We start from the raw sequence: 16,627 nt of genomic DNA on the forward strand, positions 1-16,627 counted from the left end.
GCCACTGTGCTCTTAGGAACCTCAAAGGCTGTAGAAATGATTTTTTAACCTTGGCACAGTTCTGTCTCTGAGCTCTTCGGGTCGTTCCTTCCACCTTGTGATTCTCATTCGCTCTGACAGGCATGGTGGTGGGGTGGGCCGTGGCATGATGGTTAGCATTGTTGCCTCACAACAAGAGGGTTGCTGGATCGAATCCCAGCTGGGGTCCCCCTGTGTAGAGTCAGCATGTTCGCTCCGTGTCTGTGTGGGTCGTTCTCTGGTTTTGTGAGTCGTTCTCTGGTTTCCTCCCACAGTCCAAAGACATGTTAGGTTCATTGGTGACTCTAAAATTACTTGTAGGTGTGAATGGTTGTCTGTCTCTGTTTGTCTCTATGTGCCCTGTGATAGACTGGCGTCCTGTCCAGGGTGGACCCCGCCTCACGCCCGATGTCAGCCCCCCCTGCGACCCCGACAGGGACAAGCAGATGAAGATGGACGGACGGACTCAAATAAAGGTCTGCAGGTTCATGTGGAAGTGAGATGGAAAAGACATTTTGCCGTAAATGTTCAGCCCCTCTGTCATCAAAACTTGCTTTATAGCGATGATGCAGTCATTTATCTGTGTTGTGTAGACATAAATAAATATAGAAATGTAGACATAGCAACAGATAAGTCTTTATTTCTTGTATTGAAGTGACATCCAGGTAAGTATATTCACAGTTTTAAGTGCATAATACTTACTATTACAGACATTATAATTAAATACAATACAACAGATAGTGTTTTTGTTGACCAACCTCTGAAATGTATCCCCCCTTCCAAGTTAGAAGGTGGTGGAAAAGTACCATATTTCATTTCGATATGTAGCTGAAAAAGTTTAATTTAAATCCTTTTGTTTCCTTGTTTCCAGGAGTTACTCGAGCTCCGGCATGTCGTCGTACCCTCCCTCTTCGTCCTGCCTCCTCTGCTCCTCCAGCTTCTTCCTCTCCTCCTCCGCCCTCTTCCTCTCCTCCATCGCCTTCTTCATCTCCTCCTCCACCTCCCTCATCTTTACGTTTTGCGCGTCTTCCTCTTTCTTCCTCTGCTCGTCCCTGTCCTTCTCCTCAGTTTTTTTGTTCTGCTTGGTGTCATAGGCCCACTCCTCGTCCGAATCGCTGATGTCGTCATCGTCAATGTCGTAGTCGGGCTGCTGCGACTCTGCGGTTTCTGCGATGGAGTTGTCTACGGGCTCGGGCTCAGGTTTGTAGTTGGGGTCCTCCAGTTTTCCCCAGGCCACCTGGTCGGCCTTGCGGAGGGTGATCTCCACTTTGGACGGGACCATGTTGACCGAGCTCTGCTTGACATTGACCACCTTAAAGGTATGACACATTTAAAAGACAAGAGTTTGATGTAATTTTGCTTTCACAAAGTATGCGAGTACGATCAGATAACTTCTAAGCATCACTGTCTTCAAACTGTATAAATGCATCAGCACCAGGTGGGCTAACCTCGAGCCAGTGGCAGATGGATTTAGCAGGTACTCACCCCCCAAAAGTGGAACTCTCTCTTGAAAATCTTATCGTTCTCAAACTGGATTTGACATGAGAGCTGAAAAGAGATAAAGAAAGGGAGTAAACAAGGAGACCATGGTCCAGTATAGTGTGTCCAAAAAAGACCTGAGCGAGAGAGAGCGTGTGTGAGAGAGAGTGAGAGAGAGAGAGAGCGTGTGAGAGAGAGAGAGAGAGAGAGCGTGTGAGAGAGAGAGAGAGAGTGAGAGAGAGAGAGCGAGCGTGTGAGAGAGAGAGAGAGAGTGAGAGAGAGAGAGCGAGCGTGTGAGAGAGAGAGAGAGAGAGAGCGTGTGAGAGAGAGAGAGAGAGAGAGAGCGTGTGAGAGAGAGAGCGTGTGAGAGAGAGAGAGAGTGAGAGAGAGAGAGCGAGCGTGTGAGAGAGAGAGAGAGAGTGAGAGAGAGAGAGCGAGCGTGTGAGAGAGAGAGAGAGTGAGAGAGAGAGAGAGAGTGTGTGAGAGAGTGTGTGAGAGAGAGCGTGTGAGAGAGAGAGAGAGAGAGAGAGAGAGAGAGAGAGAGAGAGAGAGAGAGAGAGTGAGAGAGTGAGAAAGTGAGAGCGTGTGAGAGAGAGCGTGTGCGTGTGCGTGCGTGCGTGCGTGCGTGCGTGCGTGCGTGCGTGCGTGTGTGTGCGTGTGTGTGAAACACTCACCACTGTCCGGTTGGCTTCTATGCAGGAAAGTTGTGGGTTTGCGTTCTTGGCATAAATGGTCACGACCACATTACTTCCTGTCTGGTGCCAGTCATGTCGACACGCCACCTTCTTCTTGTCCTGTAAACACACGTTACAGACATGAGGATGAATCATTTAGATGGGAAAAAAAACGTAAACCCGGAAGAAGAGGAGGAGGAGGAAGAGGATAGGGAGGAAGAAGAGGAGGAGGAGGAAGAACAGGAGGAAGCGGAAGAGAAGGAGGACAAGAGGAAGAAGAAGAGGAAGAGGAGGAGGACAAGAGGAAGAAGAGGAGAAGGAGGAGGATAAGAGGAAGAAGAGGAGGATAAGAGGAAGAAGAGGAGGAAGAGGAAGAGAAGGAGGACAAGAGGAAGAAGAGGAGGAAGAGGAGGAGGACAAGAGGAAGAAGAGGAGAAGGAGGAGGAGGAGAGGAAGAAGAGGAGGAGGAGAAGGAGGAGAGGGAGGAGGAAGAGAAGGAGGACAAGAGGAAGAAGAGGAGGAAGAGGAGGACAAGAGGAAGAAGAGGAGAAGGAGGAGGATAAGAGGAAGAAGAGGAGGATAAGAGGAAGAAGAGGAGGGAGAGGAAGAAGAGGAGGACAAGAGGAAGAAGAGGAGGAAGAGGAGGAGGACAAGAGGAAGAAGAGGAGGAAGAGGAGGAGGACAAGAGGAAGAAGAGGAGGAAGAGGAAGAAAAGGAGGACAAGAGGAAGAAGAGGAGGAAGAGGAGGAGGACAAGAGGAAGAAGAGGAGAAGGAGGAGGAAAGGAGGAAGAAGAGGAGGATAAGAGGAAGAAGAGGAGGAAGAGGAAGAGAAGGAGGACAAGAGGAAGAAGAGGAGGAAGAGGAGGAGGACAAGAGGAAGAAGAGGAGAAGGAGGAGGATAAGAGGAAGAAGAGGAGGATAAGAGGAAGAAGAGGAGGAAGAGGAAGAAAAGGAGGACAAGAGGAAGAAGAGGAGGAAGAGGAGGAGGACAAGAGGAAGAAGAGGAGAAGGAGGAGGAAAGGAGGAAGAAGAGGAGGATAAGAGGAAGAAGAGGAGGAAGAGGAAGAGGAGGAGGACAAGAGGAAGAAGAGGAGAAGGAGGAGGATAAGAGGAAGAAGAGGAGGAAGAGGAGGAGGACAAGAGGAAGAAGAGGAGAAGGAGGAGGAAAGGAGGAAGAAGAGGAGGATAAGAGGAAGAAGAGGAGGAAGAGGAAGAGAAGGAGGACAAGAGGAAGAAGAGGAAGAAGAGAAGGAGGAGAGGGAGGAGGAAGAGAAGGAGGACAAGAGGAAGAAGAGGAGAAGGAGGAGGATAAGAGGAAGAAGAGGAGGAGGAGAAGGAGGAGGAAGAGGAGGAGGAGGAGGGGGAAGAAGAGGAGGAGGCGCGAAGAGGAGAGGGAGGAGGAGGACAAGAGGAGGAAGAGGACAAGAGGAAGGAGAGGAGGAGCCCCCCGTGACCCCGACAGGGACAAGAGGTTGAAGATGAAAGAATGAAGAAATATTAACGTTACTCCGGTTTAGGCGTCAAAACTACATTTGGGTTTGGGTCAAAATAAGAACATGGAGTTTACGGCTCGTTAAACTCTCTCTAAAGGGGGCCAAGAAGGTTTCACATCAACGTCTCGTACAGTGCCAGCATGCTGCGGCGCACACCTGTCATTTCCCGCTGACTCGTCCGTGTCCTTTTGTCCCACCTGTCATCTCTGTGCAGGGCGGTGCGCTTACCTGCTTTGGGATCCAGCGGTGTTTCCCTGTGGTGCAGCCCTTCTGGTCGAGGAAGGCGTTGAAGTCTATCGTCTTGATGCAGCAGCAGCTCCAGTACTTGTACCTGCACAGAGGGAAACACAGGTTGTAACAGCGGCTTCATTCGAGGTGATGTGAAAGCTACGACCTGACGGACGTTCACACGACACGACAGTCAACAAGCAGCAGTTACCTGGGAAACAAAGACGGATACAGGTTTTTCTGTGTAACTTCAATACAAAACAAGTTAGTAACGACAGTAGCAGTTAGTTAGTTTCTTCTTCTTCTTCTTCTTCTTCTTCTTCTTCTCCTTCTTCTTCTCCTTCTTTCCTTCTTCTTCTGCTCCTTCTTCTTCTTCTCTTCTTCTGCTTCTTCTTCTTCTCCTTCTTCTTTTTCTTTCCTCCTTCTTCTTCTGCTCCTTCTCCTTCTTCTTCTGCTCCTTCTTCTCTTCTTCTTCTTCTTCTTTCCTTCTTCTTCTTTTTCTTTCCTCCTTCTTCTTCTGCTCCTTCTGCTCCTTCTCCTTCTTCTTCTTTCCTTCTTCTTCTTCTGCTCCTTCTCTTCTTCTTCTGCTCCTTCTTCTTCTTCTTCTCCTTCTTCTGCTCCTTCTTCTTCTCTTCTTCTTCTTCTCCTTCTTTTTCTTCTTCTTCCCCTTCTTCTCCTTCTTCCCCTTCTTCTCCTTCTGCTTCTTCTTCTCTTCTTCTTCTTCTGCTCCTTCTTCTTCTTCTTTCCTTCTTCTCTTCTTCTTCTGCTCCTTCTTCTTCTTCTTCTGCTCCTTCTTCTTTCCTTCTTCTCTTCTTCTTCTGTTCCTTCTTCTTCTTCTCCTTCTTCTTCTCCTTCTTTCCTTCTTCTTCTCCTTCTTTCCTTCTTCTTCTTCTGCTCCTTCTTCTTCTTCTGCTTCTTCTTCTTCTTCTCCCCCCTTTTCTCCTTCTTCCCCTTCTTCTCCTTCTTCTTCTTCTGATCCTTCTTCTTCTTCTCTTCTCCTTCTTCTTCTCCTTTTTCTTCTTCTGCTCCTCCTTCTTATTCCTCTTCTTCTTCTTCTCCTTCATCTTCTCCTTCTTCTTCTCTTCTCCTTCTGCTTCTTTTCCTTCTTCTCCTTCTCTTCTCCTTCTTCTTCTTTTCCTTGTTCTCCTTCTTCTTCTTCTCCCCCCTTTTCTCCTTCTTCCCCTTCTTCTTCTCCTTCTTCTTCTTTTCCTTGTTCTCCTTCTTCTTCTTCTCCCCCCTTTTCTCCTTCTTCCCCTTCTTCTTCTCCTTCTTCTTTTCCTTGTTCTCCTTCTTCTTCTTCTTCTCCTTCTTTTCCTTGTTCTCCTTCTTCTTCTTCTTCTCCTTCTTCTGCTCCTTCTTCTTCTTCTTCTTCTATTCTTCTATTCTTCTTCTCCTTTTTTTCTTCTTCTCCTTCCCCTTCTTCCTCTTCCCCTTCTCCTTCTTCTTCTTCTTCTTCTTCTATTCTACTTCTCCTTCTTTTTCTCCGTCTCCTTCTTCTTCGTCTTCTTCTGCTCCTTCTTCTTCTCCTTCTGCTCCTTCTTCCCCTTCTTCTATTCTTCTTCTTCCCCTTCTTCTTCCCCTTCTTCTTCTCCTCCTTTTCCTTTTTCTTCTTCTTCATCTTCTGCTCCTTCTTCTTCCCCTTCTTCTCCTCCTTCTCCTTTTTCTTCTTCTTCTCCTTCTTCTTCTTCTATTCTTCTTCTTCTTCTTCTTCTTCCTCTTCTTCTCCTTCTTCTTCTATTCTTCTTCTCCTTCATTTTCTTCTTCTTCCTCTTCTTCTCCTTCTTCTGCTCCTTCTTCTTCTTCTTCTTCTCCTTCTTCTTCTTCTTCTGCTCCTTCTTCTTCTCCTTCTGCTCCTTCTTCTATTCTTCTTCTCCTTCTTCCCCTTCTTCTTCTTCTTCTTCTTCCTCTTCTTCTCCTTCTTCTGCTCCTTCTTCTTCTTCTTCTGCTCCTTCTTCTTCTTCTTCTGCTCCTTCTTCTTCTCCTTCTGCTCCTTCTTCTATTCTTCTTCTCCTTCTTCCCCTTCTTCTTCTTCTTCTTCTTCTCCTTCTTCTCCTTCTTTTTCTTCTTCTTCCCCTTCTTCTTCTTCTCCTTCTTCTTCTTCTTCTCCTTCTTCTTCTTCTTCTATTCTTCTTCTCCTTCTTCTTCCCCTTCTTCTTCTCCTCCTTCTCCTTCTGCTCCTTCTGCTCCTTCTTCTTTTTCTTCTCCTTCTTCTTCTTCTAGTTGCTTAAAAACCCGTTTGCTCATTGGCAGTAAAACACGATTCAAACATGTAAAACTTTATACACGGGACCTTTAGGTGCCTTGCTCACAGGCTCCATAGTGGACACTGATGCTCGTATATATCAGGGTTGCTTGCTGCACTTTTTCCAAAGTCAAAATCAAGCACTTTTCAAGCATTTCCAGGTGTATTTTCAAGCTTTTCCAGCACTTTACAGCTGTGGTAAATCACATATTCTTACACATTACATCCAGTTTGAACAGTAGACTGACTTCTGCACGTCATTGTCACATTAAATTTGATGTTTTCGTGCTGTAAACAACCAAAATGATGCTTTCTTTCTGCAGAAAGGGGACGAATAAGAGGCAACAAAGTTCTGGTTTCAAACCTAAACGTCTCATCTCATCTCATCTTCAGCCTCTTATCCGGGGTCGGGTCGTGGGGGTAGCAGCTCCAGCAGGGGACCCCAAACTTCCCTTTCCCGGGCCACATTAACCAGCTCTAACTGGGGGATCCTGAGGCGTTCCCAGGCCAGTGTGGAGATCTAATCTCTCCACCTGGTCCTGGGTCTTCCCCGAGGCCTCCTCCCAGCTGGACGTGCCTGGAACACCTCCCTAGGGAGGCGCCCAGGGTTCATCCTTACCAGATGATCCTGAACCACCTCAACTGGCTCCTTTCAACGCAAAGAAGCAGCGGCTCTACTCCGAGTTCCTCACGGATGCTGAACTTCTCCCCCTCTCTCTAAGGGAGACTCCAGACCCCCTCCTGAGGAAACACATGTCGCCCGCTTGTACCCGTGACCTCGTTCTTCCGGTCATGACTAACCTAAACTTGAATGTGTCAATCTATGTATCAATCTTGAGCACTTCAAAACACTTGAATGTTGTGTTTGTCAGCCTGTATGTGCAACTCAAAGAGCAGTTGCAGTTTAATTCACTTCTAACGTATTTTTCTATATCGCAGATTTGATCTGAATTACTCATTTTTAATTCATTATTTCGCTTTTATGTTTCTTGCTTTGTTCACACGGCCTTCAGTTTGTGTTGTTTTTACGTTTCCTCTTGGTAGAAATCTAATTATGGTTTGAAAAGAGTCATGCAAAAGAAAAAGAAAGGGATATGATAATATTATTGTAATGATTTGTGTTACAGTGGATTGTGCGTAATGCCTTTTGTACTAGCCGCAGTGCAGAAGAGGAAACATGCAGCGGTCGGTGTCTCCGTGCGCGTTTTACCCCTCGTGGAAGACGGGGCCTCCGGGGTGGTGCGTGCAGACCTCCGTGTCCGTCTCCGGGCCCTGGTAGGCCTGGAACACACAAACACAACGCTGATGATCAGAAGACGTGAAGAGGAGATGATGGATGATGTGGAGCAGATTACGGTCCCTTCTCACGCCTCAGTCATGGTCACCAGTCACGCCATAAGGTCACCAGTCACGTCTGCCCTGTGTTTCAGTGTGGTGTTTCTTAAGCATCAGGATTACAGACGACTCTTGCTATTACTTTTCAATGCTGCCCTTTCATCCCTTCAGGAGATTCAACAATCTAACCTCAAAGAACAACTGTTCACAAATGGCCTCCTGTGTCTCCAACGACTGTCGTTAAGACTCAATGGAATACTAACGAAGTCGTTGTGGAGCGTGGACTGGTGGCTGGACAGGTGCCGGTTCATCTCCTGAGCACTGCAGAGGTGCTGTTGAGCAAGACACCGAACACGAACCCTGCTCGGGGCGCTGAGCCATTGGCAGCCTCCTCGCTCTGACATCTCTCCATTATTGCATGTATATAGGTCCTGTTTGTGCATGTGTGTGTATTTCGGGCCTGTGTGTGTGTGTAACATGAATAATAACAGAGTGAATAAATAGAATTTCCCCTTGCGGGATTAATAAAGTAATAATTCTTCCTCTTATGAATGATAAACAGACACACCCCTCTGTAAAAAGCTTCAGAGTATAGGTGGGAACCAAACTGGAAGGTTCTGTGTATGTAAGAGCTGCTGAAGTGGAGATTTTTTTTGTCTCAGTGAGGAAATAAAAAGCATTTCCAGAATTGTGCGTTTAATGGTTTTACCTTAGTAGAAACAGACAAAGTGAAGTCAAACTAAACTCCTAAACGTGTCTTTTGGTTGCTTTCTCTTCATGGTCTGACAGAAGACGTGTTAAGAAATGAAAGTAGCCCAAAATATCAACGTTTTGCTCATTGTGTAAATAAATATTACAGTATTTCCTTTGGAAACGCAGTGGAGTAAAAACTGAAAACATAAAAAGTGACATAAAGTGGAAATAACAGGAAGTAAGTAAAGTACAAGCATCTCAAATCTGCATTTAAGTGCAGTTGTTGAGTAAATGTAATTATTGGTGCTCCACCACTGACATCTTACAGGTCCCATAGGTGATAAAGTGTACTTATATACTTATATACTCTAAGTACAGTACTGTGTCATGTGTGTTGTTACCTGTTCCGTCCACTAGATGGAGCTGTTATTTAGCTTTACAACACTGAAGCACAGGAATGTTGCTGAGCAGCCTGTGATGTTAGGCAGCTATAGATGTGTGTGTTGTTGAAGTCAGATATCAGCTGTTACAGTCACAGAGGTTGCCTACAAAATAAAATGAAATGATAATAAATAATAATAATAATAGAGTCACTCACTGTTTTGCATCCTGCGTTCTTGCACCGGGTCCCGATCATGACCGTTTGACTCTCTGTCAGAACATAAAGACAAGAAGAAGAAGAAGAAATAAATGTATATCTTTCTTATGAAGTCAGTTTTGTCGGCACCTGACGTTTTATTTTCTTAAAAAAAGAAGTGAAGAAAATCTCAACAGCACACGGAAATGTTTCTGAAATCAAATTTACTGTTTTCTACAGATTCCTCCTCGAAAAAAGGTCGAAACATTCTTTGTTTTAAGGAAAATTAATTAAGGATCCAATTCTGCACTAAGATTTATACAGAAATACAAACTTCTGCAGCAAACACACATTTACACAAACTTACACATTTACACAAACTTACACAAACACATAAGCGGACACCAGACATCCATATAAGCAGAAATACGCAGAATTACACAGATTAAATACACACAGACAGACAGAGACACACACACACACACCTTTCTTCTGATTGTCAGCCTTGGTGCTGATGTCCAGCTTCTCCAGCACCTGCGTCAGCGATGCAGACACTTTTTGGGGCAGTTTGATCTTCGGCTCCTCTGAACTGCACATAAAAACACACACACACACATTCATGTTAACACAAAATGTGGGGAATGAACAGCTCAGACACACACACAGACACACACACACACACACACACACAGGACTGACGCGCGTTGTTATTCACTAAATCATTCATCCAGGTGACCTCATCCTGACCTCTGTGACTGAACACAGACGCAGCTACGTGCACGTCGCTGACAGGACGACACTTCCAGTTATCTTTCAGATTTAAAAGGACAAATCTTCAGTCACACACACACACACAGACCACACACAGACACACACACACACACAGACCACACACAGACACACACACACACACACACACACACACACCTGGGTCTCTCTTTCTGCAGTGTCTCAGCAGATTTGGGGCCCTGGTAGATTATCTCTTCCCCGTTGGTGTGTTTCATCTCGCCTTTATCTGATGACACCTCCGGCCGCAGAGGCTCTGCGGGCTTGTCGTTGCTGTGGCGCCCGCGGGTGCATCCCTGCGTACGGGAAAAACCCAGATCAGGTCACCTCGGTCTGGATTGAAGAGGAAAACCTGCACCGGATCTGAAACGTTCACCTCTTTTAAAGCTAAACATTAAGACGATGATTCTTTGTATCACGAGTTTTCTGAAATTGTATGTTTAAATATGCAAATGAGGCTTTATCTGATTAAATATGAATGTGCTCATTTGCATAATCTCCAGAACAGAAACGTGCACATTGGAAAATCCTAACCCCAACCCCAACCCCAATCCCAACCCTAACCCCAACCCTAACCCTAACCCCAACCCTAACCCTAACCCCAACCCCAACCCTAACCCCAACCCTAATCCCAACCCTAACCCTAACCCTAACCCTAAACCCTAACCCTAACCCCATACCTAACCCTAACCCCAACCCTAACCCTAACCCTTAAACCCTAACCCCAACCCCAACCCCAACCCTAACCCTAACCCTAACCCCAGCCCTAACCCTAACCCCAACCCTAACCCCAACCCCAACCCCAACCCCAACCCCAACCCCAACCCTAACCCTAACCCTAACCCCAGCCCTAACCCTAACCCCAACCCTAACCCCAACCCCAACCCTAACCCCAACCCTAACCCCAACCCTAACCCCAACCCCAACCCTAACCCCAACCCTAACCCCAGCCCTAACCCCAACCCTAACCCCAACCCTAACCCCAACCCCAGCCCTAACCCTAACCCCAACCCCAGCCCTAACCCCAACCCTAACCCCAACCCTAACCCTAACCCCAACCCCAACCCTAACCCTAACCCCAACCCTAACCCCAGCCCTAACCCTAACCCCAACCCTAACCCCAACCCTAACCCAAACCCTAACCCCAACCCCAACCCTAACCCTAATCCCAACCCTAACCCCAACCCTAACCCCAACCCTAACCCTAACCCCAACCCTAACCCCAACCCTAACCCTAACCCCAACCCTAACCCTAACCCCAACCCTAACCCTAACCCCAACCCTAATCCCAACCCTAACCCCAACCCTAACCCCAACACTAACCCTAACCCCAACCCCAGCCCTAACCCTAACCCCAACCCTAACCCCAGCCCTAACCCTAACCCCAACCCTAACCCCAACCCAAACCCTAACCCTAATCCCAACCCTAACCCCAACCCTAACCCCAACCCTAACCCCAACCCTAACCCTAACCCCAACCCCAACCCTAACCCTAACCCCAACCCTAATCCCTAACCCTAACCCCAACCCTAATCCCAACCCTAACCCCAACCCTAACCCCAACCCTAACCCCAACCCTAACCCCAACCCTAACCCCAACCCTAACCCTAACCCCAACCCTAACCCAAACCCTAACCCCAACCCCAACCCTAACCCTAACCCCAACCCTAATCCCTAACCCTAACCCCAACCCTAATCCCAACCCTAACCCCAACCCTAACCCCAACACTAACCCTAACCCCAACCCCAGCCCTAACCCTAAGCCCAACCCTAACCCCAACCCCAACCCTAACCCCAACCCCAACCCTAACCCCAACCCTAACCCCAACCCTAACCCTAATCCCAACCCTAAACCCAACCCCAACCCTAACCCCAACCCTAACCCCAACCCTAACCCTAACCCCAACCCTAACCCTAATCCCAACCCTAACCCTAATCCCAACCCTAAACCCAACCCTAACCCTAACCCCAACCCTAACCCTAATCCCAACCCCAACCCTAACCCCAACCCTAACCCCAACCCTAACCCTAACCCCAACCCTAACCAGAACCCTAACCCTAACCTCAACCCTTACCCCAACCCTAACCCTAACCCCAACCCTAACCCCAACCCTAACCCTAACCCCAACCATAATCCCAACCCTAACCCTAACCCTAACCCCAACCCCAACCCTAACCCCAACCCTAACCCTAACCCCAACCCTAATCCCAACCCTAACCCTAACCCTAATCCCAACCCTAAACCCAACCCCAACCCTAACCCCAACCCCAACCCTAACCTTAACCCTAACCCTAACCCCAACCCCAACCCTAACCCTAATCCCAACCCTAACCCTGACCCCAACCCTAACCCTAATCCCAACCCTAAACCCAACCCCAACCCTAACCCTAATCCCGACCCTAACCCTAACCCCAACCCTAATCCCAACCCTAACCCTAACCCTAACCCCAACCCTAACCCTAACCCCAACCCTAACCCTAACCCCAACCCTAACCCCAACCCTAATCCAAACCCTAATCCAACCCTAACCCTAACCCCAACCCCAACCCTAACCCTAATCCCAACCCTAACCCCAACCCTAACCCCAACCCTAATCCCAACCCTAACCCTAACCCCAACCCTAACCCCAACCCTAATCCAAACCCCAACCCTAACCCCAACCCCAACCCTAACCCCAACCCTAACCCTAACAACAAAACCCAAGCCCTAACCCTAATCCCAACCCTAACCCCAACCCCAGCCCAAACCCCAACCCCAACCCTAACCCCCAACCCTAACCCTAACCCCAACCCTAACCCTAACCCCAACCCTAACCCCAACCCCAACCCCAGCCCTAACCCTAATCCCAACCCCTACCCCAGCCCTAACCCCAACCCTAACCCCCAACCCCAACCCTAACCCCAACCCTAACCCCAACCCCAACCCTAACCCCAACCCTAACCCCAACCCCAACCCTAACCCTAACCCCAACCCTAACCCCAACCCCAACCCCAACCCTAACCCTAATCCCAACCCTAACCCTAACCCCAACCCTAATCCCAACCCTAAACCCAACCCCAACCCTAACCCTAATCCAAACCCTAACCCTAACCCCAACCCTAACCCCAACCCTAATCCCAACCCTAACCCTAACCCCAACCCTAACCCTAACCCCAACCCTAACCCTAACCCCAACCCTAACCCCAACCCTAATCCCAACCCTAACCCTAACCCCAACCCCAACCCTAACCCTAATCCCAACCCTAACCCTAACCCCAACCCTAATCCCAACCCTAACCCTAACCCCAACCCCAACCCTAACCCCAACCCTAACCCTAACCCCAACCCTAACCCTAACCCCAACCCTAACCCCAACCCTAATCCAAACCCCAACCCTAACCCCAACCCCAACCCTAACCCCAACCCTAACCCTAACAACAAAACCCAAGCCCTAACCCTAATCCCAACCCTAACCCTAACCCCAACCCCAACCCTAACCCCAAACCCAACCCCAACCCCAGCCCTAACCCTAATCCCAACCCCAACCCCAGCCCCCAACCCCAACCCTAACCCCAACCCTAACCCTAACCCCAACCCTAACCCTAACCCCCAACCCCTAACCCCAACCCTAACCCCCAACCCCAACCCTAACCCTAACCCCCAACGCCAACCCTAACCCTAACCCCCAACCCTAACTCTAACCCTAACCCCCAACCCCTAACCCTAACCCTAACCCCCAACCCTAACCCTAACCCCAACCCCAACCCTAACCCCCAACCCCAACCCTAACCCTAACCCTAACCCTAACCCTAACCCCAACCCTAACCCCAACCCTAACCCCAACCCTAACCCTAACCCCAACCCTAACCCTAATCCCAACCCTAACCCTAATCCCAACCCTAACCCCAACCCTAACCCTAATCCCAACCCTAAACCCAACCCCAACCCTAACCCTAACCCCAACCCCAACCCTAACCCCAACCCTAACCCTAACCCCAACCCTAACCCTAATCCAACCCTAACCCCAACCCTAAACCCAACCCCAACCCTAACCCCAACCACAACCCTAACCCTAATCCCAACCCTAATCCCAACCCTAACCCTAACCCCAACCCTAATCCCAACCCTAACCCCAACCCTAACCCTAACCCCAACCCTAACCCCAACCCTAACCCTAATCCAAACCCCAACCCTAACCCCAACCCCAACCCTAACCCCAACCCTAACCCTAACAACAAAACCCCAACCCTAACCCTAACCCTAACCCCAACCCTAACCCTTACCCTAACCCCAACCACAGCCCTAACCCTAACCCCAACCCCAACCCTAACCCCAACCCCAAACCCAACCCCAACCCCAGCCCTAACCCTAATCCCAACCCCAACCCCAGCCCCCAACCCCAACCCTAACCCCCAACCCCAACCCTAACCCCAACCCTAACCCTAACCCCAACCCTAACCCTAACCCTAACCCCTAACCCCAACCCTAACCCCCAACCTCAACCCTAACCCCTAACCCTAACCCTAACCAGTAAAATCCATCACAGAGGAGAATGTCTGCAGCTCCTGCACCGCGTTGTCCCTTACTATGGTGAAACATTATTCCAAGTTCAAACGATACTCAGGTGCTCATATGAACATGGCTGTCGGCAATTATTCATCCTGTTTGTTAAAGAAACCGTCCTGATGAGTTTCCAATGGAGACCTGAATGGTCATGAAAGCTGGGTCATGAAAACCTCTTATCCGGGGTCGGGTCACGGGAGAAGCAGCTCCAGCAGGGGACCCCAAACTTCCCTTTCCCGGGCCACATTAACCAGCTCTAACTGGGGGATCCTGAGGCGTTCCCAGGCCAGTGTGGAGATCTAATCTCTCCACCTGGTCCTGGGTCTTCCCCGAGGCCTCCTCCCAGCTGGACGTGCCTGGAACACCTCCCTAGGGAGGTGCCCAGGGTTCATCCTTACCAGATGATCCTGAACCACCTCACCTGGCTAAGTGGCTGAGTAAAGTTTCACTTCCATTTGATTCTGAACATTTCCAACTCTCTTTTCTTTCTTTCTTTCTTTCCTGCAGACGTGTTTTTCTTTACCTTAATGGAGAGAAACTCTGAGAAGTCCGTTGTCCTTTTCCTGCAGCAGGACCAGCCCTGCAGAAGCACACACACACACACACACACACACACACACACACACACACACACACACACACACACACACACACACACACACACACACACACACACACACACACACACACACACACACACACACACACACACACACACACACACACACACACACACACACACAAATTAGCAAAATAAAAGTGTTTTTGTTTATTTTTGTGCTTTTGTATTAGTTTTACCTTCAGGGCATCGTGGAAGATGGGGACACCTGGATGGAAGACACAGGAGTCTGTTTGGAGGAAAAAGAAAACGTCAGTCTGTACACACACACGCACACACACACGCGCACACACACACACACACGCACACACACACCTGTCGCAATAATATCCTTCTTATACTTCGTCAAAAAAGAGAATTTACATTTTGATTGGAAAGTGAATCGACCACAACTTTGACAAGACAGGTAAAACACACACACACGCATGCACGCACGCACATACATACACACACACACACACACACACACACACACACACACACACACACACACACACACACACACACACACACACACACACACACACACACACACACACACACACACACACACACACACACACACACACACACACACACACACACACACACACACACACACACACACACACACACACACGCACGCACACACACACTCACACACACACGGCAGGGTGGGGACCAGCTGTTCACGGGGGTCACCAGAGTTGAGTCCCATAAAAGGAAGTCGGTTGCTAGAGAGATAGCGGTCTCTTGCTCCCAGAGACACGAGGCCTGTTTCACCGTGCACGCTGGACTCCAACCGTCTCTCACACTCACACAATACATGTGACAATAACGACACAACCTCCTCAACGTCACAATAAAGCAACACTTGGTTGTTTGTGCCAGCTTTTGGAAGTAAACTCAGACCCAGAGTCTGTCTTTGTATCCAGGAAAGTCAGTTTGAACACTCAAATGTATCCCTGCTCACTTGTGCCGTCTCTTTGTAATGCGCAAAATCCAAATTAGTGCAACAAATTTGGTCCCAAGAACCCTTTTTCAAAGGAAAGCAGACATAAACCCAAATCTCAGATTACACTTATTTGTAAAATCTGAATAAAAATGTGATTTTTTTTCAGGAAATGAGGGAAAATAGTCCATAAATCAGTTTGCGTTTAACTGTAACAGGCTTTGAATGTGCTATTTCAGCTCAGATGTTACAAAGATGAACTTAATTGAACACTGTACACTCCCAAGTTGAACTCCAGGCTTTTGTGTCTGTCACTGAGGCTTCACGACAAACCCACACTTGACTGCATACTTGAATTAGAAGTGAAACCAACAGCAGACCGGATCTTACCGTCCTTGTTCTGGTCGGCCTCGTACTTGAGTCCACAGCCTTTGTTGTAGCACAGCAGGGTCATGTTGGCTCCGGTCTGCAGAAGTGTCCCTCCTGGGGTCTTAAAAGCTGCGGCGCGGAGCTCCAGAAGTTTCTCCAACTACAGGCAGGAGAGGAAAGATCCAGAAGGTGAGATGGTCTTCTGGAGAGAGCAGAGAGAAAGAAAGAAGGCCTCCCTCCCTCCCTCCCTCTCTCTCTCTCTGGCTGAATGAAAGATAAAAATAGCAGCTCCCTCCTCTCTCTCTCTATTTACAGCTGTCAAAACTTATCTGAGGGTGGGGGTTTCACATTCCTCCTGGTGAGCGTCGCCTGTCACAAGCTGTGTCCCCGGCAGCCGCCACAACAGGACGGAGACGACTCGTGGACTCCTGTCACTCTGTCTTACTGGATCCAGTGCCGTCAGGACGGATCACAGGCCTGTTGTTGTTGTTGTTGTTGCTTCCTGCTACTACTATAACTATTACTCATATGTACTGTCACTGTAGCCATAGAGGCACCATCAGTGGTATGTCTCGTTGTATCGTAGCTGCTACTGCCACTACTCATCATTGATCATGTTTGCCACCATAATTATCATTT

The 16,627-nt window shown here is 48.6% G+C and overlaps 1 protein-coding gene across 1 annotated transcript; it reads right to left on the reverse strand.

Annotated features, from left to right (window-relative positions):
• Positions 1-642: 642 nt before the first annotated feature.
• On the reverse strand, positions 643-16,238 carry LOC310964006 (cysteine and histidine-rich domain-containing protein 1). Its single transcript, XM_083936967.1, has 11 exons — positions 16,010-16,238; positions 14,868-14,917; positions 14,593-14,649; positions 9,668-9,822; positions 9,226-9,329; positions 8,762-8,814; positions 7,346-7,416; positions 3,894-3,996; positions 2,172-2,291; positions 1,504-1,566; positions 643-1,330 (listed from the first exon to the last, which is right to left on the reverse strand). The coding sequence occupies exons 1-11, from the start codon at positions 16,071-16,073 to the stop codon at positions 893-895; spliced, it is 1,278 nt and encodes a 425-aa protein (XP_083793093.1). The 5' UTR covers positions 16,074-16,238; the 3' UTR covers positions 643-892.
• Positions 16,239-16,627: the final 389 nt, after the last annotated feature.

The sequence above is a fragment of the Echiichthys vipera genome (genome assembly GCF_963691815.1).
Source record: "Echiichthys vipera genome assembly, chromosome: 22".
NCBI lineage: Eukaryota > Metazoa > Chordata > Actinopteri > Perciformes > Trachinidae > Echiichthys > Echiichthys vipera.